This window comes from Panulirus ornatus, chromosome 4 (assembly GCF_036320965.1).
Source record: "Panulirus ornatus isolate Po-2019 chromosome 4, ASM3632096v1, whole genome shotgun sequence".
NCBI classification, from domain to species: Eukaryota; Metazoa; Arthropoda; class Malacostraca; order Decapoda; family Palinuridae; genus Panulirus; species Panulirus ornatus.
Window position 1 is genome coordinate 29478775 of NC_092227.1, and position 19321 is coordinate 29498095.

General features: G+C 42.2%; 1 protein-coding gene across 1 annotated transcript in view; it reads left to right on the plus strand.

Moving 5' to 3' along the window:
* Window positions 1-521: 521 nt before the first annotated feature.
* The window catches only part of LOC139764673 (neuroligin-4, Y-linked-like), a 447908-nt gene continuing 429108 nt past the window's right edge, over window positions 522-19321 (plus strand). Inside the window, exons 1-2 of the mRNA XM_071691555.1 lie at window positions 522-545; window positions 2420-2626. Coding sequence (XP_071547656.1) covers window positions 522-545; window positions 2420-2626 — 231 coding nt within the window. The remainder of the gene's footprint in view (window positions 546-2419; window positions 2627-19321) is intronic.

Genomic DNA, 19321 nt, shown 5'->3' on the forward strand with positions numbered 1-19321 from the left:
AGATGACTGCAGGGAGCAAAGAGAGGGCCAATCACTATCATGATGCAGGGAGCGAGTAAAGATTCAATCACTGGCATGAGGGGAAGGAATGAAGGAAGGGCCAGTCACTAGCATGACAGCAGGGAGCGAGAAGAGGGCCAGTCACTATCATGACTGCAGGAAGCGAGCAAAGATTTAGTCAGTGGCATGGCCGGAAGGAATAAAGAGAGGGCCAGTCACTATCATGACGGCAGGGAGCGCGAGTAAAGGACCAGTCAATGCCATGACGGCAATGAAGGAGGAGAGAACCAATCACTAACATAACTGCAGGGAGCAAGTAATGGGCCAGTTACCGGCATGACGGCAGGAAGCGAAGAAAGGGCCAGTCACTGGCATGACTGCATGGATTAAGGAGAGGGCCAGTCACTGCCATGAGGGCAGAAAGTGAGAAGTGGGCCAGTTACTGGCATGACGGCAGGGAGCGAGAAGAGGGCCAGTCACTGGCATGACGACTGGGAGCTAAGAAACGGCCAGTCACTAGCATGACGGCAAGGATCATGGAGAAGGTCAGACAAGGGAATAACGGTAGGGAGCGAGGATTAGGTCAGTCATGGGAATGACGGCAAGGAGCAAGGAAAGTGCCAGTCATTGGCATGACGGCTGAGAGCGAAGAAAAGGGCCATTCACTAGCATGATGTCACGGAGCGAGGAGCGGGACAGTCATTAGTATGACGGCAGAGTGAGAAGGAATGGGCTAGTCACTAGCACGACATCTGGGAGCGTGGAGAGGGCCAGTCACTATCATGATGGCAAAGAACGAGGAAAGGGCCAGTCACTATCATGATGGCAAAGAACGAGGAAAGGGCCAGTCACTAGCTCGACGGCAGGTAGCTAAGAGAAGGCCAGTCACTAGCATAACGGCAGGGAGCTAGGAGAAGTCCAGTTCCTGGCATGCCGGCTGGGAGCGATGAAATGGGCCAGTCACCAGCATGATGGCTGGGACCAAGGAAAGGATCAGTCACTAGCATGACGGAATGGAACGAGGAAAGGGTCAGTCGCTAACATGAAGGCATGTAGCGAGGAAAGGGCTAGTAACTAGCATGACGGTATGGAGCGAGGATAGGGCAAGTCACTAGCATGACGGTATGGAGGGAGGAAAGGGCTAGTCACTAGCATGACGGCATGGAACGAGGATTGGGCCAGTCACTAGCAAGACGGTATGGAGCGAGGGAAGGACCAGTCACTAGCATAACTGCATAACTGCCAAAACCCTAATCATCATCCTACCAACAGTATCACCACTACTACCATCTTCATCATGGACATCACTGTAAGCAACACCACCACCACCATAATCATCACCACATCATCATAATCACCACCACCATCATCACCTTTACCAACACCATTATCACTACCAGCATTATCAGCTTTACCACAATCACCATCATCATAACTATCACCATTAAAGTCATTACTATCGCCATCATCAACACCACTACCATCATCACCACAACCGTCGCCATCATCACAGCCACTATCATCATCATCATCATCATTACAACCAACACCGTTATGGCTACCACCATCACATTTATCACTACCAACACCATATGACGACCATTATCACCATCATAACTATCAATATTACATCACCATCACTACTGTTAATATTACCCACTAAGACCACCACTGGCACTACCACTATCACTATCACCATTAGCATCATCAACATCACCATTACCACTATCTCCATCAACACCAGCATCACCATCACCACTATTATCACCACCACCGTTATCACCCTCACCACTATCATCGCCATCATCCCACTACCATAACCATCGCCACCATCACCACCACCAACACCACCATTAACATAACTAACTCAACCACCATACTTTTCACATTACCAAAGACACGAGTGTTGCTAAGATTACCCCTACAACTTTTCAGGATTACAATTATCACCATCGTCACAACTAACACAATGCTCACATTTTCATCGCTACTATTATTATGATCACATCATTATTATTCATTTCAGGCAAAAGGGTTTTCATCCATTTGATTTCATTTTGTGTAGTATTTAGCACCAATATTTTTGCTTCTCACTCTTTAGGAGGGAGAACACTGTTATCACTCACTCGTTTCTTTTCATTCCTCTTTTCCATACCATTTTTCCATTTCAACAACGTAGCCCTTACGAACCAAATCAAAGGCCATGACATGGTAATGTGTTTGACATCTGGACAGTGGTGTCAGGAGTGTGGTGAAGTTAGGTGTGTTGAGGGAAAAGTGATTTTAGTTTTGTCGGGTGTCTAGATAAAATGCGTTTGTTGGTGTCTCCCTCTGCTGTGAGCAAACGATGGTACGAAGGAAAACAAATATGTTGGCAACTTTAGTTACCTTTATAACTAATGCAGTGATGGTGTTACAGGAGATTGTGCTAGCCATCACGGCCGAATACACGGATTGGGCTCGCCCTGTGCAACACCCAGTTAACATTCGTGATCTTACAGCGGAGGCGCTACATGATGCCTCCTTCGTCTCCCCCGTCGCCGTCACCGCAAACCAGCTCTCCACTCCTGCCAGGTCATCTTACCTCTACGTGCTGGACTATCGTCCAGACGAGCCTGACCCAGTGGTAGGTGTACTAAAGTTTTGGTTTTACAACAGCAAGTGATATAAGCTGCCTTTATATCCTCACACCTGTTAACATTATCCTGAAGTTGGCGTAGAAGAAATATAAGAAAACTAATCATTAGGTCAAAATATTGCCTCGATGTAACCGAAGCCAAAGCATGACCAAGGGTTTGAATCTTTACCTCAAGGCAATACTCTGGACTTTTACCAGTTCTTGTGACCAGCACTATTTAGCAGGCTGGGATGCCTTCGCCTTTGCTAACCGTATAGCGGAGGTCATCTTGGCTGGGACGGGGTTCCATGTCCATTTCACTTAGCCATTAACCCTCAGGCATGGTTTAATCACTTTTACTCTATATACTCGTCGCATAAGGGACAGGGCATACCGGGCCATAAAACTCTCACCTTCTCCCAACTCTCATTTTACTTCCATTATTGCTTAGAATCACTGGAGAGTTGTATTGCGTGAGTTAAGCATACTTAAATCAAAGAAAGTATGCTGATTCAGCATTCCCATCATCTACTATATTTCCTTAATCGTTTATCAAAGTCACTCCCAATCCTTTTACATTTCAACTTTACTCTTCTATTTTAACCTGCTCAGGGTACAGCTAACTTTTCAACGGATAAACCGTTCTTTTTGGTACCTTACTCATCTCTGGATAGTTTTACCTTAAGGTCTCACTTCATACCTCCTCCTATCAAAGCTATGCCCTATCCTACGGCTCTCTTGCGAAAGATTTCCTGAATTTTCTTCCAGCTATAGGAAGGCAAGGCTATTAGAGTAGATGGCATACCTCTTCCTGTCCTAAAGGAGTGTGTTTCTGAATGGCCTTAGATCCTTGCTGGCTTACTTTGTTCCTGGACAATATAAACTTTGCTCTTAACTTAGAATCATTCCTTGGTCCAGCTCATCCAAAAAGGTGGCCGGTCTAATCATTTTAACTATCGCCCAATAGTTCTCACTTTGGTTTGGACTCTTATTCCGCGAAAGTCTCCTAAGATCTGACATTCTTAAGCACTTACAGTCTAATTCAAAATCCAGTTACCATCTGTGTACATTCAGTTCATGAATTACATTCCCCTGCTCTCTCTCTCTCTCTCTCTCTCTCTCTCTCTCTCTCTCTGAGCAAGCAGTATGTGATAGGCCAGGGATAGACAAGGGAAGTTCTACCAGTCCTATCCACCTTTGAATAGGAAGAATGGGGGAAGGGGGAAGCTTAATGAGGGTGCGCAATGAGCCAGCATTACAGTGGCAGTCAATTTACATTTCTTTTCCCCATGTTTTTTTCTTATCTATCTATTTGTCTATCTATTTATATATATATATATATATATATATATATATATATATATATATATATATATATATATATATATATATATATATATATATATATATATATATATATATATATATATATATATATATATATATATATATATATATATATATATATATATATATATATATATATATATATATATATATATATATATATATATATATACGCGGGGAGTGCTCATCCTCCTCGAAGGCTCAGACTGGGGTGTCTAAATGTGTGTGGATGTAAACAAGATGGGAAAAAAGGAGAGATAGGTAGTATGTTTGAGGAAAGGAACCTGGATGTTTTGGCTCTGAGTGAAACGAAGCTCAAGGGTAAAGGGGAAGAGTGGTTTGGGAAGGTCTTGGGAGTAAAGTCAGGGGTTAGTGAGAGGACGAGAGCAAGGGAAGGAGTAGCAGTACTCCTGAAACAGGAGTTATGGGAGTATGTGATAGAATGTAAGAAAGTAAATTCTCGATTAATATGGGTAAAACTGAAAGTTGATGGAGAGAGATGGGTGATTATTGGTGCATATGCACCTGGGCATCAGAAGAAAGATCATGAGAGGCAAGTGTTTTGGTAGCAGCTGAATGAGTGTGTTAGTGGTTTTGATGCACGAGACCGGGTTATAGTGATGGGTGATTTAAAGGCAAAGGTGAGTAATGTGGCAGTTGAGGGAATAATTGGTATAAATGGGGTGTTCAGTGTTGTAAATGGAAATGGTGAAGAGCTTGTAGATTTATGTGCTGAAAGAGGACTGGTGATTGGGAATACCTGGTTTTAAAAGTGAGATATACATAAGTATACGTATGTAAGTAGGAGAGATGGCCAGAGAGCGTTATTGGATTACGTGTTAATTGACCTGCGCACGAAAGAGAGACTTTTGGATGTTAATGTGCTGAGAGGTGCAACTGGAGGGATGTCTGATCATTATCTTGTGGAGGCTAAGGTGAAGATTTGTATGGGTTTTCAGAAAAGAAGAGTGAATGTTGGAGTGAAGTGGGTGGTGAGAGTAAGTGAGCTTGGGAAGGAGACTTTTGTGAAGAAGTACCAGGAGAGACTGAGTACAGAATGGAAAAAGGTGAGAAAAATGGAAGTAAGGGGAGTGGGGGAGGAATGGGATTTATTTAGGGAATCAGTGATGGATTGTGCAAAAGATGCTTGTGGCATGAGAAGAGTGGGAGGTGGGTTGATTAGAAAGGGTAGTGAGTGGTGGGATGAAGAAGTAAGATTATTAGTGAAAGAGAAGAGAGAGGCATTTGGACGATTTTTGCAGGGGAAAAATGAAATTGAGTGGGAGAGGTATAAAAGAAAGAGACAGGAGGTCAAGAGAAAGGTGCAAAAGGTGAAAAAAAGGGCAAATGAGAGGTGGGGTGAGAGAGTATCATTAAATTTTAGGGAGAATAAAAAGATGTTCTGGAAGGAGGTAAATAAAGTGCGTAAGACAAGGGAGCAAATGGGAACTTCAGTGAAGTGCGCAAATGTGGAGGGGATAACAAGTAGTGTTGATGTGAGAAGATGGAGTGAGTATTTTGAAGGTTTGTTGAATGTGTTTGATGATAGAGTGGCAGATATAGGGTGTTTTTGTCGAGGTGGTGTGCAAAGTGACAGGGTTAGGGAAAATGATTTGGTAAACAGAGAAGAGGTAGTAAAAGCTTTGCGGAAGATGAAAGCCGGCAAGGCAGAAGGCTTGGATGGTATTGCAGTGGAATTTATTAAAAAAGGGGGTGACTCTATTATTGCCTGGTTGGTAAGGTTATTTAATGTATGTATGACTCATGGTGAGGTGCCTGATGATTGGCGGAATTCGTGCATAGTGCCATTGTACAAAGGCAAAGGGGATAAGAGTGAGTGCTCAAATTACAGAGGCATAAGTTTGTTGAGTATTCCTGGTAAATTATATGGGAGGGTATTGATTCAGGGGGTGAAGGCATGTACAGAGCATCAGATTGGGGAAGAGCAATGTGGTTTCAGAAGTGGTAGAGGATGTGTGGATCAGGTATTTGCTTTGAAGAATGTATGTGAGAAATACTTAGAAAAGCAAATGGATTTGTATGTAGCATTTATGGATCTGGAGAAGGCATATGATAGAGTTGATAGAGATGCTCTGTTGAAGGTATTAAGAATATATGGTGTGGGACGCAAGTTGTTAGAAGCATTGAAAAGTTTTTATCGAGGATGTAAGACGTGTACGTGAAGGAAGAGAGGAAAGTGATTGGTTCTCAGTGAATGTAGGTTTGCGGCAGGGGTGTGTGATGTCTCCATGGTTGTTTAATTTGTTTATGGATGGGGTTATTAGGGAAGTGAATGCAAGAGTTTTGGAAAGAGGGACAAGTATGAAGTCTGCTGGGGATGAGAGAGCTTGGGAGGTGAGTCTGTTGTTGTTTGCTTATGATACATCGCTTGTGGCTGATTCATGTGAGAAACTACAGAAGCTGGTAACAGAGTTTGGTAAAGTGTGTGAAAGAAGAAAGTTAAGAGTAAATGTGAATACGAGCAAGGTAATTAGGTACAGTAGGGTTGAGGGTCAAGTCAATTGGGAGGTAAGTTTGAATGGAGAAAAACTGGAGGAAGTAAAGTGTTTTAGATGTCTGGGAGTGGATCTGGCAGCGGATGGAACCATGGAAGCGGAAGTGGATCATAGGGTGGGGTAGAGGGCGAAAATCCTGGGAGCCTTGAAGAATGTGTGGAAGTCGAGAACATTATCTCTTAAAGCAAAAATGGGTATGTTTGAAGGAATAGTGGTTCCAAAAATGTTGTATGGTTGCGAGGCGTGGGCTATGGATAGGGTTGTGCGCAGGAGGATGGATGTGCTGGAAATGAGATGTTTGAGGACAATGTGTGGTGTGAGGTGGTTAAATCGAGTAAGTAACGTAAGTGTAAGAGAGATGTGTGGAAATAAAAAGAGCGTGGTTGAGAGAGCAGAAGAGGGTGTTTTGAAATGGTTTTGTCACATGGAGAGAATGAGTGAGGAAAGATTGACCAAGAGGATATATATGTCGGAGGTGGAGGGAACGAGGAGAAGACCAAATTGGAGGTGAAAAGATGGAGTGAAAAAGATTTTGTGTGATCGGGGCCTGAACATGAAGGAGGGTGAAAGGAGGGCAAGGAATAGAGTGAATTGGATCGATGTGGTATACCAGGGTTGACGTGCTGTCAGTGGATTGAATCAAGGCATGTGAAGCGTCTGGGGTAAACCATGGAAAGCTGTGTAGGTATGTATATTTGCGTGTGTGGACGTATGTATATACATGTGTATGGGGGTGGGTTGGGCCATTTCTTTCGTCTGTTTCCTTGCGCTACCTCGCAAACGCGGGAGACAGCGACAAAGCAAAAAAAAAAGCAAAAAAAAAAATATACATATATATTTTTTTTTTCTTTTTTACATACTATTCGCTATTTCCCGCGATAGCGAGGTAGCGTTAAGAACAGAGGACTGGGCCTTTGAGGGAATATCCTCACCTGGACCTCTTCTCTGTTCCTTCTTTTGGAAACTTTAAAAAAAAAAAAGAAAAAAGAAAAAAAAAAAAAAAAAACGAGAGGTGAGGATTTCCAGCCCCCCGCTCCCTTCCCTTTTAGTCGCCTTCTACGACACGCAGGGAATACGTGGGAAGTATTCTTTCTCCCCTATATATATCATCCCTATATATATGTATATCATCTATTTCATCTAGGGATAGGGGAGAAAGAATACTTTCCAAGCATTCCTCACGTGTCGTAGAAGGCGACTAAAGTTGGCGATGGGATTGAATAAAGGCAGACGGTATGAATTATGTATATGTGTATATATGTATAAGTCTGTGTGTGTATATATATGTGTACATTGAGATGTATAGGTATGTATATTTGCGTGTGTGGACGTGTATGTATATACATGTGTATGTGGGTGGGTTGGGCCATTCTTTCGTCTGTTTCCTTGCGCTACCACGCTAACGCGGAAGACAGCGACAAAGGAAAATAAATGAATAAAACAAATATATACATATATTTAAATATATATATATATATATATATATACATATATATATATATATATATATATATATATATATATATATATTTATATATATATATATATATATATATATATATATATATATATATATATATATATATATATATATATATATATATATATATATATATATATATATATATATATATATATATTGCCCATTGTACAAAGGCAAAGGGGATAAGAGTGAGTGCTCAAATTACAGAGGTATAAGTTTGTTGAGTATTCCTGGTAAATTATATGGGAGGGTATTGATTGAGAGGGTGAAGGCATGTACAGAGCATCAGATTGGGGAAGAGCAGTGTGGTTTCAGAAGTGGTAGAGGATGTGTGGATCAGGTGTTTGCTTTGAAGAATGTATGTGAGAAATACTTAGAAAAGCAAATGGATTTGTATGTAGCATTTATGGATCTGGAGAAGGCATATGATAGAGTTGATAGAGATGCTCTGTGGAAGGTATTAAGAATATATGGTGTAGGAGGAAAGTTGTTAGAAGCAGTGAAAAGTTTTTATCGAGGATGTAAGGCATGTGTACGTGTAGGAAGAGAGGAAAGTGATTGGTTCTCAGTGAATGTAGGTTTGCGGCAGGGGTGTGTGATGTCTCCATGGTTCTTTAATTTGTTTATGGATGGGGTTGTTAGGGAGGTAAATGCAAGAGTTTTGGAAAGAGGGGCAAGTATGAAGTCTGTTGGGGATGAGAGAGCTTGGGAAGTGAGTCAGTTGTTGTTCGCTGATGATACAGCGCTGGTGGCTGATTCATGTGAGAAACTGCAGAAGCTGGTGACTGAGTTTGGTAAAGTGTGTGGAAGAAGAAAGTTAAGAGTAAATGTGAATAAGAGCAAGGTTATTAGGTACAGTAGGGTTGAGGGTCAAGTCAATTGGGAGGTGAGTTTGAATGGTGAGAGGCTGGAGGAAGTGAAGTGTTTTAGATATCTGGGAGTGGATCTGGCAGCGGATGGAACCATGGAAGCGGAAGTGGATCATAGGGTGGGGGAGGGGGCGAAAATTCTGGGGGCCTTGAAGAATGTGTGGAAGTCGAGAACATTATCTCGGAAAGCAAAAATGGGTATGTTTGAAGGAATAGTGGTTCCAACAATGTTGTATGGTTGCGAGACGTGGGCTATGGATAGAGTTGTGCGCAGGAGGATGGATGTGCTGGAAATGAGATGTTTAAGGACAATGTGTGGTGTGAGGTGGTTTGATCGAGTAAGTAACGTAAGGGTAAGAGAGATGTGTGGAAATAAAAAGAGCGTGGTTGAGAGAGCAGAAGAGGGTGTTTTGAAGTGGTTTGGGCACATGGAGAGAATGAGTGAGGAAAGATTGACCAAGAGGATATATGTGTCGGAGGTGGAGGGAGCAAGGAGAAGAGGGAGACCAAATTGGAGGTGGAAAGATGGAGTGAAAAAGATTTTGTGTGATCGGTGCCTGAACATGCAGGAGGGTGAAAGGAGGGCAAGGAATAGAGTGAATTGGAGCGATGTGGTATACCGGGGTTGACGTGCCGTCAGTGGATTGAATCAAGGCATGTGAAGCGTCTGGGGTAAACCATGGAAAGCTGGGTAGGTATGTATATTTGCGTGTGTGGACGTATGTATATACATGTGTATGGGGGGGTTGGGCCATTTCTTTCGTCTGTTTCCTTGCGCTACCTCGCAAATGCGGGAGACAGCGACAAAGTATAAAAAAAAAAAAAATATGTGTATTATTTTATTATTTTGCTTTGTCGCTGTCTCCCGCGTTTGGAAGGTAGCGCAAGGAAACAGGCGAAAGAAATGGCCCAACCCACCCCCATACACTATGTATAGACATAAACGTCCACACACGCAAATATACATACCTATACATCTCAATGTACACATATATATACACACACAGACACATACATATATACCCATGCACACAATTTACACTGTCTACCTTTATTCATTCCCATCGCCACTTCGCCACACATGGAAAACCCTCCCCCTCCCCCCCTCATGTGTGCGAGGTAGCAATAGGAAAAGACAACAAAGGCCCCATTCGTTCACACTTAGTCTCTAGCTGTCATGCAATAATGCCCGAAACCACAGCTCCCTTTCCACATCCAGGCCCCTCACAACTTTCCATGCTTTACCCCAGACGCTTCACATGCCCTTATTCAATCAACTGACAGCACGTCTACCCCGGTATACCACATCGATCCAATTCACTCTATTCCTTGCCCTCCTTTCACCCTCCTGCTTGTTCAGGCCCCGATCACACAAAATCTTTTTCACTCCATCTTTCCACCTCCAATTAGGTCTCCCACTTCTCGTTCCCTCCACCTCCGACACATATATCCTCTTGGTCAATCTTTCCTCACTCATTCTCTCCATGTGCCCAAACCTTTTCAAAACACCCTCTTCTACTCTCTCAACCACGCTCTTTTAATTTCCACACATCTCTCTTATCCTTACATTACTTATTCGATCAAACCACCTCACATCACACATTGTCCTCAAACATCTCATTTCCAGCACATCCACCCTCCTGCGCACAACTCTATCCATAGGCAACGCCTCGCAACGATACAACATTGTTGGAACCACTATTCCTTCAAACATACCCATTTTTGCTTTCCGAGATAATGTTCTCGACCTCCACACATTCCTCAAGGCTCCCAGGATTTTCGCCCCCTCCCCTACCCTATGATTCACTTCCGCTTCCATGGTTCCATCCGCTACCAGATCCACTCCCAGATATCTAAAACACTTTACTTCCTCCAGTTTTTCTCCATTCAAACTTACCTTCCAACCCTCAACCCTACTGTACCCAATAACCTTGCTCTTATATATATATATATATATATATATATATATATATATATATATATATATATATATATATATATATATATATATATATATATATATATATATATATATATATATATATATATATTGTGCTTTGTCGCTGTCTCCCGCGTTTGTGAGGTAGCGCAAGGAAACAGACGAAAGAAATGGCCCAACCCACCCCCATACACATGTATATACATACGTCCACACACGCAAATATACATACCTACACAGCTTTCCATGGTTTACCCCAGACGCTTCACATGCCTTGATTCAATCCACTGACAGCACGTCAACCCCGGTATACCACATCGCTCCAATTCACTCTATTCCTTGCCCTCCTTTCACCCTCCTGCATGTTCAGGCCCCGATCACACAAAATCTTTTTCACTCCATCTTTCCACCTCCAATTTGGTCTGCCTCTTCTCCTCGTTCCCTCCACCTCCGACACATATCCTCTTGGTCAATCTTTCCTCACTCATTCTCTCCATGTGCCCAAACCATTTCAAAAAACCCTCTTTTGCCCTCTCAACCACGCTCTTTTTATTTCCACACATCTCTCTTACCCTTACGTTACTTACTCGATCAAACCACCTCACACCACACATTGTCCTCAAACATCTCATTTCCAGCACATCCATCCTCCTGCGCACAACTCTATCCATAGCCCACGCCTCGCAACCATACAACATTGTTGGAACCACTATTCCTTCAAACATACCCATTTTTGCTTTCCGAGATAATGTTCTCGACTTCCACACATTCTTCAAGGCTCCCAGAATTTTCGCCCCCTCCCCCACCCTATGATCCACTTCCGCTTCCATGGTTCCATCCACTGCCAGATCCACTCCCAGATATCTAAAACACTTCACTTCCAGTTTTTCTCCATTCTAACTCACCTCCCAATTGACATGACCCTCAACCCTACTGTACCTAATAACCTTGCTCTTATTCACATTTACTCTTAACTTTCTTCTTTCACACACTTTACCAAACTCAGTCACCAGCTTCTGCAGTTTCTCACATGAATCAGCCACCAGCGCTGTATCATCAGCGAACAACAACTGACTCACTTCCCAAGCTCTCTCATCCACAACAGACTTCATACTTGCCCCTCTTTCCAAAACTCTTGCATTCACCTCCCTAACAACCCCATCCATAAAGAAATTAAACATATATATATATATATATATATATATATATATATATATATATATATATATATATATATATATATATATATATATATATATATATATATATATATATATATATATTGACATATACATATATACACATGTATATAATTCATACTTGCTGCCTTTATTCATTCTCATCGCCACCCGGCCACACATGAAATGACAACCCCCTCCCCCCGCATACGCGCGAGGTAGCGCTAGGAAAAGACAACAAAGGCCACATTCCTTCACACTCAGTCTCTGGCTGTTATGTGTAATGCACCGAAACCACAGCTATCTTTCCAAATGCTTTCCACAAGACTTTTCGTGTTTTACCCCAGACGCTTCATATGCCCTGGTTCAATCCATTGACAGCACGGCGATCCCGTTATACCACATCGTTCCAATTGACTCTATTCCTTGCACGCCTTTCACCCTCCTGCATATTCTGGCCCCGATCGCTCAAAATTATTTTCACTCCATTCTTCCACCTCCAATTTGGTCTCCCACTTCTCGTTCACTCCACCTCTGACACATATATCCTCTTTGTCGATCTTTCCTCACTCATTCTCTCCCTGTAACCAAACCACTTTAATATACCTTCTGTTCTCTTAACCACACCCTTTTTGTTACCACACATCTACCTTATCCTTTCGTTATTTACTCGATCAAACCACGTCACACCATATATTCTCCTCAAACATCCACCCATCTCCGCACAACCCTCTCTATAGCCCACGTCTCGCAACCATATAACATTGTTGGAACCACTGTTCCTTAAAACACCCATTTTTGCTATCTGAGATAATATTGGGAATAATTTGTTAAAAATGAGTGACATACATAAACATATATATATGGGTAGAAGAGATGGTGAAAGGACTTTCTAAATTACGGGTTAATCGAGCAGGTAAAAGAGAGATTTATGGATGTTAATATGCTGAGAGCGGCAGCTGCAGGGATGTCTGATTACTATCTTTTGGAGGCGAAGATGAAATTTTGTCGTTTTCAAAAATGGAGGGAAAAGGTTGGGGAGTAGAGAGTGATGAGAGTAAGTGAGCTTGGAAAGGAGACTTGTGCGAGAAAGTACCATGAGAGATTGAGTGTAGAAAGGGAAAAGGAGAGAGCAAACTATGTAAGGGAAATGGGTGAAGAATGGGGTGTACTTACGGAATCAGTGATGGCTTGCGTAAAAGATGTATGTGGAACGAAAAAGGTGGGAGGTGGGCAGATTAGAAAGGGTAGTGAGTAGTGGGATGAAGAAGTAAGGTTGCTTGTGAAAGAGAAAAGAGAGGCGTTTGGACGATGTATAGAAAAAAGCAAAAGGAGGTCTAGAAAAAGGTGCAACGGTCGAATAAAAAGGCAACTGAGAGATGGGGTGAGAGAGGATCATTAGATTTAAGGGACAATAAAATGATGTTTAGGAGGGAGGTAAAAAACGTAAGACTATAGAACAAATGGGAACATAGGTGAGGTGGGCAAGTGTGGAGGAAATATCATGTGATGAAGTGAGAAGGAGATGGAATGGTTTGGTAAAGAGAGGAGAGGAAGTGAAAGCTTTACGGAAGATAAGATCCGGCAAATGCGGCTGGTATTGATGGTACTGCAGAAGAATTTATTAAAAAAGGAGGTGACTGTGCTGTTGATTGGTTGGTAAGGAAATTCAGTGAAACTATGGAACAGAGTGAAGTGCCTAAGGATTGGCGGAATGCATGCATAGTGCCATTGTACAAAGGCAATGAGGATAAAGGTGAGTGTTCAGACTACAGAGGCATGAATTTGTTGAGTATTCCTGGGAAATTATATGGGACGGCACAGAGCATCAGATTCGGGAAGAGCAGTGTGGTTTCAGAAGTGATAGAGGATGTATGGATCAGGTATTTGCTTTCAAAAACGTACGTGAGAAATACTTAGAAACAGTTGGATTTGTATGTAGCATTTATGAATGTGGAGAAGGCATATGATAGTGTTGATAGAGATGCTTTGTAAAACGATCTAAGAGTATATGGTGTGGAAGGTAAGTTGCTATAAGCAGTGAAAAGTCTTTACAAAGGATGTAAGGCATGTGTACGAGTAGGAAAAGAGGAGAGTGAATGTCGGTCCGCGACAGGGGTGTGTGATGTCCACAACGTTGTTTAATTTGTTTATGGATGGGGAGGTTATGGTGGTAAATGCAGGTGTTTTGAAGAGAGGGGCGAGTATACATTCCACGTATTCCCAATGTGTCATAGAAGGCGAGTATAGGGGGCGGGAGTGTGGCGCTGGACCCCCCACCCAACCACCACCCCTTCATATTATTTAAATTTGTAAAAGGAGAAACAGAAGAAGTAGTCAAACGAGAAGTGCTCATCCTACTCGAAGGCTCTGATTAGGGCGTCTCAATGTGTGTGGATATAACGAAAATGAGAAGAAAGTAGAGATAGGTAGTAGGTTTAAGGAAAGAACCATGTATGTTCGTGGTCTGAGTGAAAAGAGTTCAAGGGTAAAGGGGAACAGTGGTTTTGGAAATTCTTGGGAGTAAAGTCATTCATTGGTGAGAAGACAAGCGCTATGGAAGGAGTAGCAATTCTCCTGAAAGAGGAGCTGTGGGATTATGTGATACAGTGTTAGAGAGTAAATTCTAGATTGTTGTAGGTAAAACTGAAAGTGGATGGAGAGAAAAGGGTGATTATTGATGCCCATGCACCTGGGCATGAGAAGAAAGATCATGAGAGGCAAGTGCTTTAGGAGCAGTTGACTGAGTGTAGTAGCAGCTTTGATGCACGAGACCGGGTTATAGTGATAGGTGATTTAAATGAGAAGGTGAGTAATGTGGCAATTTCGTGCACAATTGGTGTACATGGGGTGTTCAGTGTTATAAATGGAAATGGTGAAGAGCTTGTGGATATGTCTGTTGACAAAACTCTGGTTTAAAAAGAGAGGTAAGTATACGTATGTGAGTAGGAGAAATGGTTAAAGGTCATCACTGGATTACGTGTTGATGGATAGGCGTGTACAATAGAGACTTTTGGATGTTAGCATGCTGAAATGGGTAGCTGGTGGGAGGTCTGATCACTATCTTGCGGAGGCGAAGGTAAAGATTTATAGAGGTTTTCAGAAAAGAAGTGAGAATCTTCGGGAGAAGAAAGTGGTGGGAGTAAGTGGGCCTGGAAAGAAGATTTGTGTGAGGAAGTACCAGGAGAGATTGAGTGTAAAATGGCAAAAGTTACGAGCAAATAACATGAGGGGAGTGGGTGAGGAATGGAACGTACTGGGGGAAGCAGTGATGGCTTGCACAAAAGATGCATGTGGTATGAGAAAGTTGGGAGGTTGACAGATCAGGAAGGGTAGTGAGTGGTGAGATGAGGAAGTAATATTGTTATTGAAACAGAAAAGATGAGTGCTTGGACGATATTTGCAGGAAAGTAATGCAAATGACTGTGAGATGTATAAACGAAAGCGGCAAGAGTTCAATAGAAAGGTGCAAGAGTTAAAGAAGAGGGCAAATGAGATTTGGGGTGAGAGATTATCATGAAATTTTATGAAGAATAAAGAGATGGTTTGGAAGGAGGTAAATAACGTGCGTAAGACAAGAGAACAAATGGGAATATCGGTGAAGGGAAAAGTAGGGAAGGGATAACAGATAGTAAAGGATTGAGAAGGATATGGATTGAGCATTCAAAAACTTTATTGAATGTCTCTGATGATAGAGTGGCAGATATAAGGTGTTTTGGCCGGGGTGCTGTACGAAGTGTAAGGGTCAGGGAGAATAATTTGGTGAGGAGAAACGGTTAGCGAAAACTTTGCTGAAGATGAAATCTAGCAAGGTGGATGGGTGCATGGTGTTGCAGTGGAATAAAGTAAAAAAGGGGAGTGACTATGTTGTTAATTGGTTGGTAAGGATATTCATTGTATGTATTGACCATGGTGAAATGGCTGGAGATGGGCGGAATGCATGCATAGTGCCATTCTTCAAAGGGAAATGGGATAGAAGTGAGTGTTCAAACCACATAGGTAAAAGTTTGTTGAGTATTCCTGGGAAATTATATGGCATGATATTGATTGAGAGGTGAAGGCATGCACAAAGCATCAAATTTGGGAAGAGCAGTTTGGGTTCAGAAGTGGTAGAGGATGTGTCGATCAGGTGTACATATGATAGAGTTGATAGAGATGCTCTGTGGAAGGTACCAAGAATATATGGTGTGGGAGGCAAGTTGTTAGAAGCAGGGAAAAGTTTTTATCGAGGATATAAGACATATGTACGTGTAGGAAGAGAGGAAAGTGATTGGTTCTCAGTGAATGTAGGTTTGCGGCAGGGGTGTGTGATGTCTCCATGGTTGTTAAATTTGTTTACGGATGGGGTTCATAGGGAGGGAATGCAAGAGTTTTGGAAAGAGAGGAAACTATGAAGTCTGTTGAGGATGAGAGAGCTTGGGAAGTGAGACAGTAGTTGTTCGCTGATGATACAGCGCTGGTGGCTGATTCATGTGAAAAACTGCAGAAGCTGGTGACTGAGTTTGGCAAAGTGTGTGAAAGAAGAAAGCTAGGAGTAAATGTGAAATAGAGCAAGGTTATTAGGTACAGCAGGGTTGAGGGTCAAGTCAATTGGGCGGTAAGTTTGAATGGACGAAAACTGGAGAAAGTAAAGTGTTTTAGATATCTGGGAGTGGATGTGGTAGCGGATGGAACCATGGAAGCGGAAGTGAATCATAGGGTGGGGGAGGGGGCGAAAGTCTTGGGAGCCTTGAAGAATGTTTGGAAGTCGAGAACATTATCTCGGAAAGCAAAAATGGCTATGTTTGAAGTAATAGTGGCTCCAACAATGTTGTATGGTTGCGAGGCGTGGGTTATGGATAGAGTTGTGCGCAGTAGGGTTGAAGTGCTGGATATGAGATGTTTGAGGACAATGTGTGGTGTGAGGTGGTTTGATCGAGTAAGTAATGTAAGGGTAAGAGACATATATGGAAATAAAAATAGTGTGGTTGCGAGAGCAGAAGAGGGTGTTTTGAAATGATTTGGTCACATGGAGAGAATGAGTGAGGAAAGATTGGCCAATAGGATATATGTGTCGGAGGTGGAGGGAACGAGGAGAAGTGTGAGACCAAACTGGAGGTGGAAAGATGGAGTGAAAAAGATTTTGAGTGATCGGGGCCTGAACATGCAGAAGGGTGAAAGGCGGGCAAGGAATAGAGTGAATTGGATCGATGTGGTATACCGGGGTAGACGTGCTGTCAATGGATTGAATCAGGGCATTGGAAACGTCTGGGGTAAACCATGGAAAGTTGTGTGGAGCCTGGATGTGGAAAGGGAGCTGTGGTTTCGGGCATTATTACATGGCAGCTAGAGACTGAGTGTGAACGAATGGGGCCTTTGTTGTCTTTTACTAAAGCGACCTCGCACACATGAGGGGGGGACGGGGTTGTTATTCCATGTGTGGCGAGGTGGCGATGGGAATCAATAAAGGCAGTGTGAATTGTGTGCATGTGTATATATGTATGTGCCTGTGTGTGTATATATATGTGTACATTGAGATGTATGGGTATGTATATTTGCGTGTGTGGACGTGTATGTATATACATGTGTATGGGGGTGGGTTGGGCCATTTCCCCTATGAGTCCACGAGTAAAATGAAACAAAAAAAGTTAACAAGTGCACTTTCGTGTAATAATCACATCATCAGGGGAGACACAAGAGAGAAATATAATAGTTAGCTTATATACATCGAAGAGACGAAGCTAGGACGCCATTTGGACAATCACATGTTTACCAAATGGAGTCCTAGCTTCGTCTCTTCGATGTATATCAAGTAACTGCTAAATTTCTCTATTGTGTCTCCCCTGATGATGTGATTATTACACGGAAGTGAACTTGGGAACTTTTCGTGTTTCAATTTCCCCGCAGACTCATAGGAATATCTTGATCACGCGCAACATTGTGATCCTTTCCAATAAATATATATAAATATATATATATATATATATATATATATATATATATATATATATATATATATATATATATATATATATATATATATATATATAAATATATATATATATATATATATATATATATATATATATATATATATATATATATATATGTATATATAAATGTATGTATATATATATTTTTTTTTTTTTTTGCTTTGTCGCTGTCTCCCGCGTTTGCGAGGTAGCGCAAGAAAACAGACGAAAGAAATGGCCCAACCCACACCCATACATATGTATATACATACACGTCCACACACGCAAATATACATACCTACACAGCTTTACATGGTTTACCCAAGACGCTTCACATGCCCTGATTCAATCCACTGACAGCACGTCAACCCCGGTATACCACATCAATCCAATTCACTCTATTCCTTGCCCTCCTTTCACCCTCCTGCATGTTCAGGCCCCGATAACTCAAAATCTTTTTCACTCCATCTTTCCACCTTCAATTTGGTCTCCCACTTCTCCTCGTTCCCTCCACCTCTGACACATATATCCTCTTGGTCATTCTTTCCTCACTCATTCTCTCCATGTGCCCAAACCATTTCAAAACACCGTTTTCTGCTCTCTCAACCACGCTCATTTTATATCCACACATCTCTCTTACCCTTACGTTACTTACTCGATCAAACCACCTCACACCACACAATTGTCATCAAACATCTCATTTCCAGCACATCCACCCACCTGCGCACATCTCTATCCATAGCCCACGCCTCGCAACCATACAACATTGTTGGAACCACTATTCCTTCAAACATACCCATTTTTGCTTTCCGAGAAAATGTTCTCGACTTCCACACATTCTTCAAGGCTCCCAGGATTATCGCCCCCTCCCGTACCCGATGATCCACTTCCGCTTCCATGGTTCCATCCGCTGCCAGATCTACTCCCAGATATCTAAAACACTTTACTTCCTCCAGTTTTTCTCCATTCAAACTTACCTCCCAATTTACTTGACCCTCAACCCTACTGTACCTAATAACCTTGCTGTGTTTCATATTTACTCTTAACTTTCTTCTTTCACACATTTTACCAAACTCAGTCACCAGCTTCTGCAGTTTCTCGCATGAATCAGAAACAAGCGCTGTATCATCAGCGAACAACAACTGACTCACTTCCCAAGCTCTCTCATCCACAACAGAGTTCATACTTGCCCCTCTATCCAAAACTCTTGCATTCACCTCCATAACAACCCCATCCATAAACAAATTAAACATAGATGGAGACATCACACACCTCTGCCGCAAACCTACATTCACTGAGAACCAATCACTTTCCTCTCTTCCTACACGTACACATGCCGTACATCCTCGATAAAAACTTTTCACTGCTTCTAACAAGCAGTTCTATCAACTCTATTATATGCCTTCCCCAGATCCGTAAAT